The 16542-nt window shown below is 34.9% G+C and overlaps 1 protein-coding gene across 1 annotated transcript in view; it reads right to left on the reverse strand.

Annotated features, from left to right (window-relative positions):
* Nucleotides 1–16542, reverse strand: part of LOC100012939 (transmembrane protease serine 11C-like) — a 103543-nt gene that overhangs the window by 17058 nt on the left and 69943 nt on the right. The window contains exons 6-8 of the mRNA XM_016423223.2: nt 14965–15003; nt 10228–10399; nt 5053–5312 (exon numbers count right to left, since the gene is read on the reverse strand). Of these exons, the coding sequence (XP_016278709.2) occupies nt 5053–5312; nt 10228–10399; nt 14965–15003 (471 nt within the window). The remainder of the gene's footprint in view (nt 1–5052; nt 5313–10227; nt 10400–14964; nt 15004–16542) is intronic.

Below are 16542 nucleotides of genomic sequence, written 5' to 3' on the forward strand. Positions count from 1 at the left end.
AGTAGGCAATGTAGTGGTGACATGTGAATAGTATGCTATATTATTCTCCATCCCAAACACTTGTGCAGGTCACATACATTGCCCATGCCCAGAGGGTCATACTATTGCCTCTTCAAATACTCCTTAATCACAGAAACCGTCATCTTACTTCAAGCCTTTGTCATGCCAATATTACAATAGCTTCCTAATTGGTTTCTGCCCTCAGTTTTTTTCCTCTCTCCAATCCATCCTTCTATGAGCTATCAAGCTGATATTCCTAAAGCATGGATCTGACCACATCATTCTCTTACGTAAGAAGCTCTGTTTGACATTGATGGTAAAATACAAACTCCTCAATTTTACCTAAAAGTTTTTTTTTAAAGCTCTTCATCAGATTACTGCACATTATTTCATGTATTCTGTGCCTCAGTTAAACTGGCTTATTGGTTCATTGCACAGGGCATTTCATTTCCTATCTCCATGTCTTTGCAGAGGTTGCTCTTATGCCTGCAATGTACTTACTCATTCCTTACCTTTGCTTTCTAGAAGAATTCACTTCTTTCAAGACTCAGGTAATTGCCACTTTTTGCCCTGGACCTATGCTGATTCTCCCCTTTACTCTACCACATGGAAATCATTCTGTATTAACTCCGTATGTGTTTTGTGTTTTATCATCTGTGCACTTGTTTTTTAATTAGGCTCTTTGAGGCCAGATAAGGATTTAGTTTTGTTTTTGTATTCCTAAAACCTAGTGTAGGACCTGGCATATACTACACGCTCGCTTGTTCAACATTTATTTAACCAACACTCTTTTTAAAGCATCAGTTATGTGCTAGGTACTAAACTAGCTGCTGGGGATACAAAGAGAAAAAACAAAAAGTCCTTCCTTAATGAGCTTATATTTTACATGTAGAAAAGAAAGATACATATACAAGTGAATATAAAATATATATATGTATGTATATATGTATATATATATATATATATGCACATACACAATAAATTTAAAAGAATTTCATTGAATGGAGGCTCTAGACATGGGGAGTTCAGGACAGGATTCCTATAGGAAGAGGTGACACATGATCTGAGCCTTGGAAAGTGCAAGGATAATAAGAGTAGGATTTTTCTATGAAATCTTCCCTAATTTCTCTAACAGATAATTTTCTTTGCCTCTTCATCTTTTCCAGAACAATTTTTGGGTTCTATTTTCCCTCTATCACATTCAATCTATAGTATACTATATTATTTTTGCAAATACCATGTACTCCTCTCCCTTCTCTAGTATATTATAAGCTTCTTGAGTGTAGAGACTGTGCTATTTTTCATCATTGTATCACCACTGACAAAGTGCTTTGCATGTGGCTAGTATTTAATAGTTTTGTTGAGTTACTGAATTGAAAAAAAAGGGGTTTTGACTTTTAATATCATCAGTGTTGGGGAATTCCTGGGGTGCAAGTTTCCTCTTCTGGTTCAGGTCAGTAGCCTCTTTATAACTTATAACTTTATAACTTTATAACTTTATAACTTAGCATTGGTAGAAAGAAACTTTAGAAATCAACAATTTCAAACTCCTCATTTTAGAGATGAGGAAACTGAGGTGCAAATCAGTTAAATTACTTGCCTAGAGCCAGAAAGCCAGTAAATATATATGGCAAGATTTGAACCCAGGCCTTCCTTACTCCAAGTTCCGGTGCCTACATCTTAGAAAGTTGCCTCAAACATAGAGCAGTTAAGTGGCTTGCCTACCTCTAAATTGTTGAAACAAACAGGCAGTTTTTAAAAATGATGTTGTTTGCTGCTCTTTGTGTCCAATATATCCTGTCTTCTTGTAGAAAGTATTCATGAAATATAGTGGTTATGTTTCTGAATAATTTATAAATAAGCCTTTGGCTTCTTTTATCTCTGAATCCTGAATCATATTTTCTGAAACTATTTTTCACCTTCCTTCACATTAAAATGACAAAGTTTTAACATATATGTTCATTTGATTTAAAGGGTTGTGCCAAGTTTTGTCTTGGTAAGAGAAAGTCTTTTCTTCATAGACTTTTTCTACTTCATCATCTACAACAGAGTTTGGGACATATGCTTAACTCTTTTCATGTATTCTGTTTGGAATATGAATAAATATCCAAGAAATAATTTTTTGCTTGTTACTTTTTGGGTTGTTTTGTGGCCCCCAAATTTAGCCCCTTTTGTCCAGACTGGTGATGAACCTTTCTGTATTTTAGCTTTATTGGTCTTGCTTTCATATATCAAACATTTGGTCATTATAATAATACTCAAAGGCTTTCTAGTTTAGCAGCAGACATAAACCTACCAGAGATTATGGCATAGATTTTGAGAATCTAGTATCACCTCCCCTCCCCCCCCAATCCTGAATTAGAGTAGGAATTTTATGGAGAAGATTTATACATAAGGAAGTTTATTTTGGTGATTGTAGGAAGGATAGGTTAAAAGAGCAAAAGTGTAAAAGTGGAAAGATTTACTAAGAGTCTGATAATATTTTAGGTGTCTAGCAATGAGGATCTACACATGGCTAATGATGCTAAGAGGAGTTAGGAGATGATAGAGACCAGAGATTTTTCAGTGGTTTAATCAATAGAACTTGGTAACTGATCAGATATGAGAAACATGGCAGCAAGAATATTCAATTTTAATAACATGTTTCTGAAAACGGAACACTGGATAAACAGCAGTGCTACTGGCAGAGATATTGCTAGAACAAATTGGGAAAAATTTTTATAACAAAAACCTCTGACAAACAGGACTAATTTCTCAAATTTATAAGGAGCTAAGTCAATTGTACAAAAAAATCAAGCCATTCCCCAACTGACAAATGGTAAAGGGACATGAATAGGCAGTTTCAGATAAAGAAATCAAAACTATCAATAAGTACATGAAGAAGTGATCTAAATCTTTCATAATTAGAGGAATTCAAATCAAAACAACATTGAGGTACTACCTCACACCTAGAGGATTGGCTAATATGACAGTAAAGGAATTTAATAAATGTTGGATGGTTTGGGGCAAAATTGAGACACTAATGCATTGCTGGTGGGGTTGTGAATTGATCCAATCATTCTGCAAGGTGATTTTGGAATTATGCCCAAGGGCTTTAAAAGATTGCATGCCCTTTGATTCAGCAATACCACTACTAGATTTGTAAAGAGATAATAATGAAAAATGTTTGTACAAAAATATTCATAGCCCTGCTCTTTGTGGTGACAAAAAAATGTAAAATGAGAAGGTATCCCTGGACTGTAGAATGGCTGAACAAATTGTAATATCTGATGGTGATGAAAAACTACTGTGCTGTAAGGAATGATAAACTGGAGGATTTCTATTTGAAATGGAAGAACCTGCAGGAACTGATGCAGAGTGAAATGAGTAGAACCAAGAGAACATTATACACAGAAAATCAAACATTGTGGAACAATCCAATGTAAAGGACTTTGCTAATACAAGAGAATCCCAAAGGACTTATGAGAAAGAATACTGTCCACATAGAGACAAAGAACTGTGGGAGTAGAAACACGGAAGAAAAACAAATGATCAGTAAAATGTTTATATGGATATATGATTGGGGGTTTTGGTTTTAAAAGATTTGCTCTATTGCAAAAATGAATAATATGGAAATAAGTATAAGTGATAACATCTGTATAACCCAGTGAAAGTACTCCTTGGATAAAGGAGGGGAGAGTGAAGAGGGAAGGGAAAGAAAAGGAAATATGGAAATATGGAAAAATATCTAAAAAGTTAAATAATAAAAAGAAACATTGCTGAAGCCAGGCTTAGATGCTAGGCCTCTCAACTTCCTATACAGGGCTTATTTTAAATACCAGGAATCTTCAGTTATCTGGTTCCTTCTGTTAGAGCTCTTCAATAAGAACAGAACATCTAAAGGCTAGCTTCACACATAGGGAATCCAAGTATCCTGACATTTGAGAGGTACTGCCAAAGGCAATCTTGCTAAAAAAGTTCTTTTTCTTGGTCCACCCTTAGACTCACACTTTAGGTGGGGCATTGCCAGGAGTCTTCTTTATACAAGTGATCCAGGAAGGGGTAATATTGTAAGACTATTATGCTCATCAGGAATTAATTGACTAAGATATCAAACACAAAACTATCAAAGGTAAAGTTTGAGTTATGGGGAGAGGAGAGATAGTTTGAATAGATATTTGCTCCAGGTAATTTGGAACAGTGGAGGCCCATGGATAGCTAGAATGCAGCATGGAGGAATTTGACCCTTGGGGGCTGTGGAAATAAAGGAAAAGAGATGCAGTGAGAGGATAATGTACTAAACACTAACTTTCCTATTTCAAAGCCTTTCTTGGGCTCATAAAGATGGTTTATTTGCCATAGAGAGCCAGTTAGAATAGTGCAAGATCAACCATAGCACTAGCAGTCTTTAGAATTCATGAAGATTTGAGTTACAGTACACCCAGCAGTTCATTTAAAAGCTTTTTCTAATTTCTTTTTTCTTTTCCTTTCCTTTCCTTTCTTCTTTTCTTTTCTTTTCTTTTCTTTTCCTTTCTTTTCTTTTCCTTTCTTTTCTTTTCTTTTCTTTTCTTTTCTTTTCTTTTCCTTTCTTTTCTTTTCTTTTCTTTTCTTTTCTTTTCTTTTCTTTTCTTTTCTTTTTTCTTTTCTTTTCTTTTCTTTTCTTTTCTTTTCTTTTCTTTTCTTTTCACAGAAGTCAGGAGATAGAGGCAAAGCATATAGGCAAAAGGTAAACTAACTGGGCAAAATTCAGAGAAAAGCTCAAATGTAGAAATGCTACAAGCTTGCACAAAACTTAACAGATACCTGTAGCAAAGGCACATAAAAAATGTTTTTTGGCTGTGTCTAAAACATGAACAAGATTAAAAGAGGGCATAAAATGTGGAAATGTTGTAATCAACTTCAATGAAGGGGAACACCCATGTTGATGGAATCATGTCCATAAGAGCCAATGAAATATGTTCAGTAAATGTTTAAGGTGGTATCATTTGTCTCAAGGTACTGTGACCCTTGTAAGTTTCATTTGAAAGCCTTTTTTATAGCTGCTATGAAATAAAGGAGCACTAAGGAACTTACCATCAGTTTTTAGTGATCCCCATCCTGTGACTATCACATCAGAATTTGGGGGGAAGTTATAACTTGCTTCTGGAAGACAAATCTTTCGAATAGTGCTTGTATATAGTACTGGTTTGGACAGATTTATAAGAGCAATGTCATGGTCATGAGCTGGATAGTGATACTTTTCATGAATGATAATATTTTTCACATTTCGCTTCAGTTTTGGATCACTTAAAAGTAATCCAAAGGTTGCACTCCATTCTTGCGGATTTTTGGCACTAAAAAACAACAATAAAAATAGCAAAAAGATGGATTGTTTTAAAAATTATAAACCCAGAAAGGTAAGGAACTATTTTTGCAAAGTTTATTGAGTACTAGCTAGTTTTGGATAAATTCAAAGACCTTAGTTACTGGGTTAAGAACTCACTCACTATTCAACAAAAAACTGGAAAGTTCTGCCAAAGTCTGGCAGAAACTAGGTATAAATCAATTATTTCACACTATTTACTAAGATAAGCTCCAAATGGATTGATGATCTCAACATGAAGGATGACATCATAGGCAGAACGGAAGAAAAAGCAAGAAATGGTCTTTTAGAATTACAGAGAGGAAAAAAACAAACAAGGGATCACAGAAGAATAAAATGGACAATTTGGATTAAATAAAGTTAAAAAGTTTTATACAAACAAAACCAATGTAGCTAAAATGTGAAAGGAAACAAATACCTGAGAGAAATCTTTGCCTTTCTCTGATAAGAGTCTCATTCCAATATTCATGAGGAATTGATTCAAATTTATAAGAATTAAGAGTTTCTCCCCCAACTGATAAATGGTCAAAGTATATGAAGAAACAGTTTTCTAAGGAAATAATTCAAGTTCTCAATAGCTATACAATAAATGCTGCACATCCCAAATTAGAGAAATATAAATTAATCAAATTCTGAGGTAACTCCTTAATTTCATCAGATTGGCAGAATTAGCAAAAAAAGGAAAAAATGACAAATGTTGGAACTGCTGTGGGAAAATAGGCATATTAATATACTTAATTGGTGAATCTTTGAATTGATCCCTAATTCTTCAAAGTAGTTTGGAACTATGACCAGAAGAAGGCCCAGATCAGCTATACTTCAGTCTCTGGGCTTTAATATGCTTTAGCTAAGTTATTATAACTTCCATTTTGAAGAAGGGCCAAGACCAGCCCATGCTTCACTTTAGGCTTTGCCATCCTGTTGCCATGAAGGCTTCCTTTTCAGTTCTTTTTTTCTGTGTTGTCTCCTGACATTAGAATGTAAGCACCATAAGGGCATTAACTTTCTTTCTCCTTTTATTCATATTCCCAGAATTTAGCACAACACCTGACATAGTAAGAGCTTCTTTAAGGCTTATTGATTTGGCCCTTTGACTCAGGGATGCTACTACTGGGTCTGTCTTCCAAAGAGATCAAAGAAAGAGGAAAAGAAGATCTTTTGTGTTAGCAAAAAACTGGAAAATAAGTTGGAGACCAACTAAATAAGTTATAGTATATGGATGCAATGGAATAATATGCTGTAGAAAATTTTAAAAAACACATCTCACAGAAATCTGGGAATTTTTGTATAGACTGATTCAGAATGGAGTAGAACCAAGGGAACCATTTATTAAAAAAAAAATCAAACAATTTTGAAAGACATAAAAACTGTTCAACAAAAATAACCAACAATTATTCCAGAGGATCAGTCATGTAAACATGTCGATCATTTCTGGACAGTGAGGTAATAGACTTCAGTTGAAAATTAATTCATATATATATATATATATATATATATATATATATATATTTTAGGTCATAGCCAAATATTCACATTTATTTTGATTGATTATACATATTTGTTACAAGGATCTTTTTTTCAGTGAAAGGGAGTGAGGTTTAAAGGACATAAAATCTAAAAAGAAGAAAAATTTATAATTTTCCTTAATAATAAATTATATTGACAGTTAAAAATTGTAAGTTTCTGAGTGACTTAAACATAAAGAAGGAAACCATAAGTAAATTGGGTAAACACAGAATAGTATACATGTCAGACCTTTGGGAGGGGAAAGGCTTTAAAACCAAGCAAGATATAGAAAGAATCACAAAATGTAAAATAAATAATTTTGACTACATCAAACTAAAAAGCTTTTGTACAAACAAAACCAATATAACTAAAATCAGAAGGGAAACAACAAATTGGGAAAAAATCTTCATAGAAACCTCTGACAAAGGTTTAATTACTCATATTTATAATGAGCTAAATCAATTGTACAAAAAATCAAGCCATTCTCCAATTGATAAATGGGCAAGGGAAATGGATAGGCAGTTCTCAGATAAAGAAATCAAAACTATTAACAAGCACATGAAGAAGTGTTCTACATCTCTTATAATCAGAGAGATGCAAATCAAAACAACTCTGAGGTATCACCTCACACCTAGCAGATTGGCTAACATAACAGCAAAGGAAAGTAATGAATGCTGGAGGGGATGTGGCAAAGTAGGGACATTAATTCATTGCTGGTGGAGTTGTGAACTGATCCAACCATTCTGGAGGGCAATCTGGAACTATGCCCAAAGGGCGACAAAAGAATATCTACCCTTTGACCCAGCCATAGCACTGCTGGGTCTGTACCCCAAAGAGATAATGGACACAAAGACTTGTACAAAAATATTCATAGCTGCGCTCTTTGTGGTGGCCCAAAACTGGAAAACGAGGGGATGCCCATCAATTGGGGAATGGCTGAACAAACTGTGGTATATGTTGGTGATGGAATACTATTGTGCTCAAAGGAATAATAAAGTGGAGAAGTTCCATGGAGACTGGAACAACCTCCAGGAAGTGATGCAGAGCGAGAGGAGCAGAACCAGGAGAACATTGTACACAGAGACTAATACACTGTGGTATAATCGAACGTAATGGACTTCTCCATTAGTGGCGGTGTAATGTCCCTGAACAACTTTCAGGGATCCAGGAGAAAAAAAACACCATTCATAAGCAAAGGATAAACTATGGGAGTGGAAACACCGAGAAAAAGCAACTGCCTGAATACAGAGGTTGAGGGGACATGACAGAGGATAGACTTTAAATGAACACTCTAATGCAAATACTATCAACAAAGCAATGGGTTCAAATCAAGAAAACATCTAATGCCCAGTGGACTTACGCGTCGGCTATGGGGGGTGGGGGGGAGGAAAAGAAAATGATCTATGTCTTTAACGAATAATGCTCGGAAATGATCAAATAAAATATATTTAAAAAAAAATTGTAAGTTTCTCTATTAGATATAGGCAGGGAAAAGAACAAGGTAAAGTAGGAAATATAAAGTAAGTAAGGGAATGATGAATGCCTGATATAATCAAGAGAATACTGGGCCTTACCTTAAGTTCTGACTCTCTTAGTAGCCAAATGATCTTGGGCAAGTCACTTAATTTCTTTGATTCCTCATCTGAAAAAATGATGTGGTTGGACTAAAGAATGGTCTGTTTTAACTCTACCTTTCTATAATTAAAAGTTCTAAGAATACTTCATTTAATTGAGAAGTAAAGGTTTAAGACTATCAAAAAAGCATCAAAGAATACTAAATGCAAAGCTTAAAAACAGGGAAAAATAAAAATAGTTGGAACTACAGCATATCTTCTTAACTTTATTTTATAAATATACTCAATTCTTGAGCAGATAATACATGTATATGGAGAACTTAGTGTAGAGTTGTGGAAAGAAATATTGTATTTCAAGTTGTAGTTAAGATAGTGCAATGCTGTACTTGGAATCAGGAGACCTGGGTTTCAATCTAGGTTTGATTACTTACTGCCTTAGTGACATTAGTTGAGTCACTAACTCTCTAAGTCCTAGTTTCCTCAAATGTAAAAAAAGGAGGCTGGACTAGATAATTTTTGAGTTCTCTCTCACTTCTAAATTCTTTCAATAAAATCAAATAAGCTACAGACCACAAAAGAAATCAAAGGGATATGTTATACACTTCAGCTTGGACTCTTTAACATCACTTTCAGAATTAAAGTGGGGCCTTCCTCATTTTCTTTCAGAAGTAATTACTGCTGATCTTCTGATGCTACTTTAGGTAAGTTGCAAGACTTGCTTCACCTGTTTCACTCCAGTTCTGCATAACCAATTGCCTATTGGATAACTGGATGTATAGTAGGCATCTCACACTCAACATATCCAAGAGAAACCATTAGCATTCTCCCCAAGTCATTGCCTCTTCTTAATTTTCATTTTCTTTTGAGGGTACTACCATTCTTTTACTCTCCCACCTGCATTATCTTGGACTCATTCTTGACCCTTCTCTTACCCTCACTTGCTTATATCTAATCAATTTCTAAATCTTCTTGATTGTACCCTTTCATTATCTTTTAGAATCTATCTTTTTTTCTACTTATAGATACTACCCTGGGTCAGGCCCTTATCACCTTTTTCCTGGACTATTATGGTAATCTCCTGATTGGTCTCCAACCTCAAGTCCCCCCATTCATACCCAAACTATCCTTCATACAGGGACCAAGTCAATATTCCTAAAGCACAAGTTTTATCATTTCAGTCTCCTGGCCAGGAAACTCCAGTACTTTTCTATTGTAACTCAAATAAAATACAAACTCTATTGTTTGGCAGTTTGGTCTAATCTGCCTTTCATGGCTTAATACACATTCTTCTTTACTCACTTTATGTTTCACTCAAAGTGGGCTAGTGACATTCCATTTCCTGATTCTGTATCTTTGAATATAGACTGTTCCCCATACCTGGAAAAGATTCCCTCCTCATGTCTCCCTATAGAATCCCTATATTCCTTCTAAATTCTGTTCAAGTGCTACTTCCAAAATGGAGCTTATTTTAATGCCCCTTTCCACACCCAGGAGCTAGTGCCTTCCCTTTTGGAAAACACAGCTAATGTTATTTAGTAGTACATAGTAGTAAAAGCTTGAAGGATGAATGTATTAACATATGAAGACTAGACTTATTTGTAGAGGGATAGTATTGCTATAATTTTCATGCCTCCTGTTGTATTGATTCTAGGGCAGGTAGGTAAAAGGTAGGGATTAAATAATTTACCCTGGGTCACACAGCCAGAATGTATTTGAGGCCTGATTTGAACCCAGGTCTTTCTGACTCCAGACCTGACACTCAATCCATTGACTAGGTACCCCAGCTTGACAGTTGTTCATACTTACTTTACAAAGCAGTGTGCAGCGGTGACAAGCCAGTTGTTATTAATTAGAGTAGCCCCACATCTGTGAATGTTATTCTGTTGCAGGCTGACTTGCCAGGGCCATTCCCCTTCTACACTATCCAAGCCTCCAGCTATTTTGTTACCAGGAGACATTTTTGTCCGTCTTCCACAACCTGTTCAAATGAGATTAATAAATTTGTTTACATCTGAAGATAGAAGCATTTTTTTCCCATTAGGTACAATTTATTGCTATTTACTTGTTTTACACTAAACTGTTTGCAATGAAATCAGTCCTTGGATAGCTGATGAACTAAGGTTCAGTGAGATTTGCCAGTAACTCAATTTAAGTCCATTAATAACACAATATTTTTATTCAACCTTTGATATAGAGATTCATTGCAAGTCAGTTTAAGTGGTGGAAAAGATAGGGGGATGATGTAATCAGAAGCAATTTAACTTCTATTTATTCCTTTTGTCTATGTGAGACATAAGAAAAATGAAAAAGAATGTAGCAATATTTAGGGGCCTAGATGCTTGTTACAATACAGACCTTGAGAAAAATTATACCAACTGTAAAAGATACAACTATAAAATACTTTAAAAAACTCATTTTCAAAACTTGAATCTATATTTACATTATTTATAGAACCACCCAGTGGTCTCTCTGAGGGTCCATGGTCCACTCTGTCCAAGTCTGACGATTTCAGTTGAATAATGGAGTGAGAAGCACTACATGTTCAGTCCCACATACGTATGCATCACATAGTATTCTGCCATGGCACGGAGGTTTGTTTATTATATAGGTTAGTGAGTACATAGTTATTTGGCACCTAATCAATTTTCTACATATATTTTTCCATAGAACTTAACAACAGATGCATAGCCTAAGGAGAATGAAACATTGTTGCTATAGATGAATGGCATAAACAGGGTGATCTAGAGATTAGTTCTCCCTGACCTAGGAGTTGACCAGTTAGGAGGATCATTGTTACTTTTGGTCATCTTTCACAATTGATCACAATTACTTAGGAGATGGGTAACAAAACATTTTGTAGCTAGGTGCATGGTTAGAGGGCAATTTAATGACAGACCAGATTTGGGGTTTTCCTCAATTTACAAGTTCTATTTTTCTTGTGTTACTTTAAAGTATCTGGTAATGTTGCCTGCTTTTTCTCTGCAGTGGAGTGTGGTGTCTTGAAGGTGATTAATGTTCTTGGCTTGCCTGTCTTGGGATATATATTTATTCTATAAGTCTTTGCTCTTATATCATTTCTTTTGTATTGAAGAGAGAAAAATAATCATCCATTAGTGAGGGAAGTTAAAGAGAGAGAAGTCACAGAAAGGGATCAGAGGGGGCCTCATTTTCTGGGGGCTGCCTTCCAGCCCCCATTTCCCCAGACTGTGACTCTGTCAGATAGCTTTCTACAACATTATTTAGGCTTGGTTGGCCTAATTAGGTCCAAAGAACCATGACTTCAAGTTTGGAAGCTTTAAGTTCTCTTTGGGCTAATGGGAAAAACTCAATGTAGCACTTTTTCTTTCAATCTATTTGATTATCTCTACATGTGACCTCATCTTATATAGTGATACTACTGTTAATTAGCTATAAGTTATTGATAATAGTCAGAATCAGTAGTCTGAGGCAGTTAGATGGTTCAGGAGCAACTAGGTGATGTATTAGATATAGTGCTAGATTTGAATACAAGAAGATCCAAACTTGGATCCCATATCAAATAATTATTATCTGTGTGAGTCTGGGCAGGTCACTTACCTTACTTTAGCCTAAGTTTCCTCATCTGTAAAATGAGGATAATAAAAATATCCACCTCAGAAGGTTGTTGTGAGGATCAAATGAGGAAATTTATTTAAAACACTATATCAATGCCACCTGTTATCAATTTATAGAATAATGTATAAGTCATCTCCAAATAAAAGCCTTTTTTCTGGAATAAGGGACTATCAGTTTCAGTCTATAAAGGGAATGAAAATTAAATATAAAATAAAAGCTTAGAAAATGGCATTTGTGTCCCTTCCTAGGGATGTGTTTTTAGATTAAATTTAAATAAAGAACTCTTAACATAACCTTAGATGATAGCTTGTTGTGTGTGGAGGAAAATTTTCAAAGTTTAAATTCCTTTTGAGAAGAATTTTAGGTAAAGAAGATGCTACCTCTCTGAATCCAGAACTGAACTGACATACAACTGATTATTCTTCTAATACATCCAAACATATGTTTCCTTAAGTTGGTCTAAGCAAGAGTGGCAGGATAGAGAATATAATATACTTCTTCAAAGTTTTTATCTAAACTCTTGTTTTGCTACACTGTAGTTAGGTTTCTATCTTGCCCCTTTTGATTATTTTTTATTGTGATTACATTATAGTGTATCCATGTCTGAGGTTGGAAAGATGTCTTATATGGTGGAATTTTATAGCAGAAGTCTTGAGTTGGTTGCCATATTTTAAGGAAAAGGTCCTTTCCTTTGACTTAATGACTTGAATACCTTTCATCCTCCTTCCACTCCCTTATCACTGATGCTTTAAAAAATACAGAATTCAGAGGTATAATGATGGTTTCTCCCTCTCTCCTCCCTTCTTTGTTTGGACAACCTCTAAAGGAAGTTGGCTTTTACTCAACTTTTTTGTACAGGGAATACAAAAACAAAGGTGCTTCTCTGCTAGGAGGAACAACCTCAGGCAACTCCACTTCCTGGTTTCTAGCCTTGCTCAAGAGCTCTGAGTTGGTTAATTTCCATGGATCAGCTTTGGACAACATTCTCCTTTTACTCATCTCTGTCCCTTCTATTAATCTCTTGCTCCTTATGGATTTATTCTCTTCTTAACCTTCCTTTGTTACATTTATTTATTGAAGTGGAGTACAACCAGTGACTGAAGAGAAGAGTCCTTACAAGTGGTCTTACCATATTTTCTAAGACTACCTTGCAATAGATGCTTCAGAGGCATTTTTACTTGTCATGACATGATATCATTTATAGAAAAAACACATATGAGGGAGTGGAGACAAGATGATAGATTATAAGCAATCCAACTTAACTCCCTCAATATCCCCCTCAAATGAACCTTAAAATAATACCTCAAATAAAATTTTAGAATAGCAGAGAAAATAAAAGTTAAGGGCAACATTTTTCTGGTCTAAGAAAATTTAGGAGTTTGGCAAGAAAAATTCCTGAAGTATGCAGTGGCAGCAGTAGCAGTAGCAGCTGCAAGAGCTCTCTGCCCATAGAAAAAAAGGAAGTTCAACAACTTGTCAGAAAGAAATTACAGTCCATGGTTTGCTAGTGGTGGGCTCAGTGGGCAATGAATAGCAACTGTATGGCATATGCAGTTCTGAGTTTCAGTTCTAGGGTGGAGAGGAGTCCTGGGGACTGGCCACAAGTGAACAGAGGCCCAGGTGGCAGTTCCTGGGCAAAGAGAGAGCTAGTGCTTGTGGCTATAGGGGACCAGAGACCCTCCTTGGGTAAAGGCCGAAGGCCAGATCAGGAGCAGTGATCATACCTTTGTCAGGATCACACCACTTTGTAAGCACTAAAAGTTTTTAGACCAGCAGAATTAGCTCTGAAAACAGCAGCATAAAAAAACCTGAAAGCTTGGGACATTTGCTCCTCACCTATAGATGAAGAGCAACCTTAACATAAAGTTAAAAGCCAAGAAATAGGCTAGGAAAAATGACTAAACAACAACAAAAAAAATAGCTTGATTATAAAAGGCTACCATGTTGTCAGGGAAGACCAAGACACAAACTCAGAAGAAGACAATGTAAAAACACCTATCCTTGTGTACCATTACAGCACTGTTGTAATGGTGATCAACTGTGAAAGACTTGGCTACCTTGATTAATACAATAAACCCAGATAACTCTAAATGAGAAAATGACATCTACATCTATAAAGAGAATTGATAAAATCTGAGTACAAATTGAAGTATCATTTTCTCACTTTTTAATTCTTTTATGATTTTAAAAATTAGGGCTGATATGGAAATATATTTTACATTATTTAGGGAGGAAATTTGAAGCTCAAATTTTAAAAATAAATTGTAAGTTAAAAATATTTCAAGATATAGTTCAAAAAGGATTTGAATTAAGGCCCAAGTACAGCTATAAAATTCCTTTGTTTATATTATTGCAAAGATACAAAAATATGTACTTTAAATGAACAAAAGAAAGAGCATAAAAGATGAATGCCTTGCATACTATGGGAATAAGTGGAGTTGCTCTTCATCATTCTGTCTATTTTTCTATTCTTGCAGTATTTTCTAGTCAGTCTTATAGCTAAGGAAACTTTTCTTTATGATGATTTACTCCTTCAGAGGTGAGTGTATCACCCTGTGAAAAAACTTTCTACCTATAGATATGTGTATATGTGTGTGTGTGTGTGTATGTGTGTGTGTGTGTGTGGTGTGTTGCTCAGCACTCTAAACATTTAGGAATTGAATATTGTCAGGAGAAGTTAGGAATGATGCATTGATACCTTATTCTCAAATTCCATCTGTGTGTGGTATTTCTCAGATTAAATTGTCTAAATGTAAAAATGCTTTGCCTTTAGTAAATTTTAAATTAAAGACTGAATAATAGTCAACTTCCTCTTGTGACTTAAAAACAAGTTTGTCAAGACAACACCTGCATGACAGTACTTGTCTCTCAAACTGTAGACAGTCAGTCCTTTGAGTATCCAAGGAAATTAGGCCTCATGTTAAAATATCTATTTGTCATCAAACTTACACATATTGAGAAGATTTTCTGCTGGATCCATATCAATATCTAAAAAAATAAGAAGAAAGAAAATGTAAGTATGGTATATTAAAATTTTGTTGTATTTTATTTGCATGGTGTTTGTCTCTTTTATCTATGGGGCATAATGGATTGAAACAGTTTAATGTCCTATCATTTATTTTTGCAATAGAGCAATCTTTTAAAACCCAAACCCCAATCAAAAATCCATATAAACAATGATAAGTCATTTGTTTTATGGAATACTTTTCCCAAGGAACCTGGAGACACTGGACTTGGTGTATTTCAAGCAACAACCAATGAAATTGACCAAATCTGAAAAAATAAGAAATTGCTGAATCCTGACAGAAAAACTTCATAACCAGCTGTTTACATACCACAAGCAAAGAAATATTCAAAATTAATATCTAAAGAAAGGAAAATATAGGAGCATTGCATGCAATCTCTAAATTATGAGCTCAAGTTTACTCAAACAAGCTGTTAACTCTGAAAAGTGGAAAATGTAAAAAATAAAAATATTACTTCTTATTTGCATTATTTTTTAGAAGCTTAATGATTTTAAAGTTGTTGCCACAATAAGTAGTTTAAAAGGTCCCAGAAGTTTCCTAGCCAACACTTGATCTTATTATGTATGACAGCCAAAAACAATGCCTATTTAAGATGCAGACTCATTTCAAAATGATTATAGAGAAGAGGCCATATTACAAACAAGGGTGCTTTAAAAAGCAGTAGATGGGAAGGTATACCATTAGAAAGCTTACAATTATTCTCAACAAAATCATCTTTATTTATATATGAAACTGGAAAGATAAGAAATTTCTGTATGTAATTTATTTTCATCATGAATAAAAGTGGAAATATCCAAGGAAACAGAATTTCTCAGTCAGGAAGATCTGGTTTTAAATATCACTTAGATACTTACTATGTGACCTTGGGTATTGTCACTTAAATTGTCTGTACCTCAGTTTTCTGCTCTGATACATGAGAAGTTGAATTCAATTAGTTATTAAGATCCCTTAGATCTCTAAATCTGGTATCCTATCATCCTGTGACATTATACCTGTGTAAAGGGAACCCCTTCTTCCTAGGGTTGTGAACTTTCTGCTCTTCCGAGCCAGACCATTAGTGTAGCTGGAACACTCCAAAGAGAGGTCACAGGTTAAGTGTCCTAGGATCATAAAACAGAACTAAGGGTTTTGGGTCCAAGTCAGATAATCTTTGATTGGTTCCTGAGATATGATAGACCAGCACACAGGGAAAGGAAGTGATGTGGAGGTTCTTATCTGGAGGTCTTTGGCTGGGGTTCTTTCTGTGATTTGGCATTGGTGGCTTGGGTGGAAGACACTCTCATGGACTGGTAAGATTAGGGTGGTACACTGAGAAATATTTTTCTATTTCCTTGCCTCCTTATTTCTTTCTTAGACTAAATATATATTAAAATTAAATTGTTAAAAGCTACTATCATCCCTGGGATTTAAGACTTAATTATTTTATAAACATCAACCACAACAATCTTTTTTTAACTAATATATTTCCAAACCAATTTTTAAATATTACATTTATGATATT

Source organism: Monodelphis domestica, chromosome 6 (genome assembly GCF_027887165.1).
Source record: "Monodelphis domestica isolate mMonDom1 chromosome 6, mMonDom1.pri, whole genome shotgun sequence".
In the NCBI taxonomy this organism is placed as follows: domain Eukaryota; kingdom Metazoa; phylum Chordata; class Mammalia; order Didelphimorphia; family Didelphidae; genus Monodelphis; species Monodelphis domestica.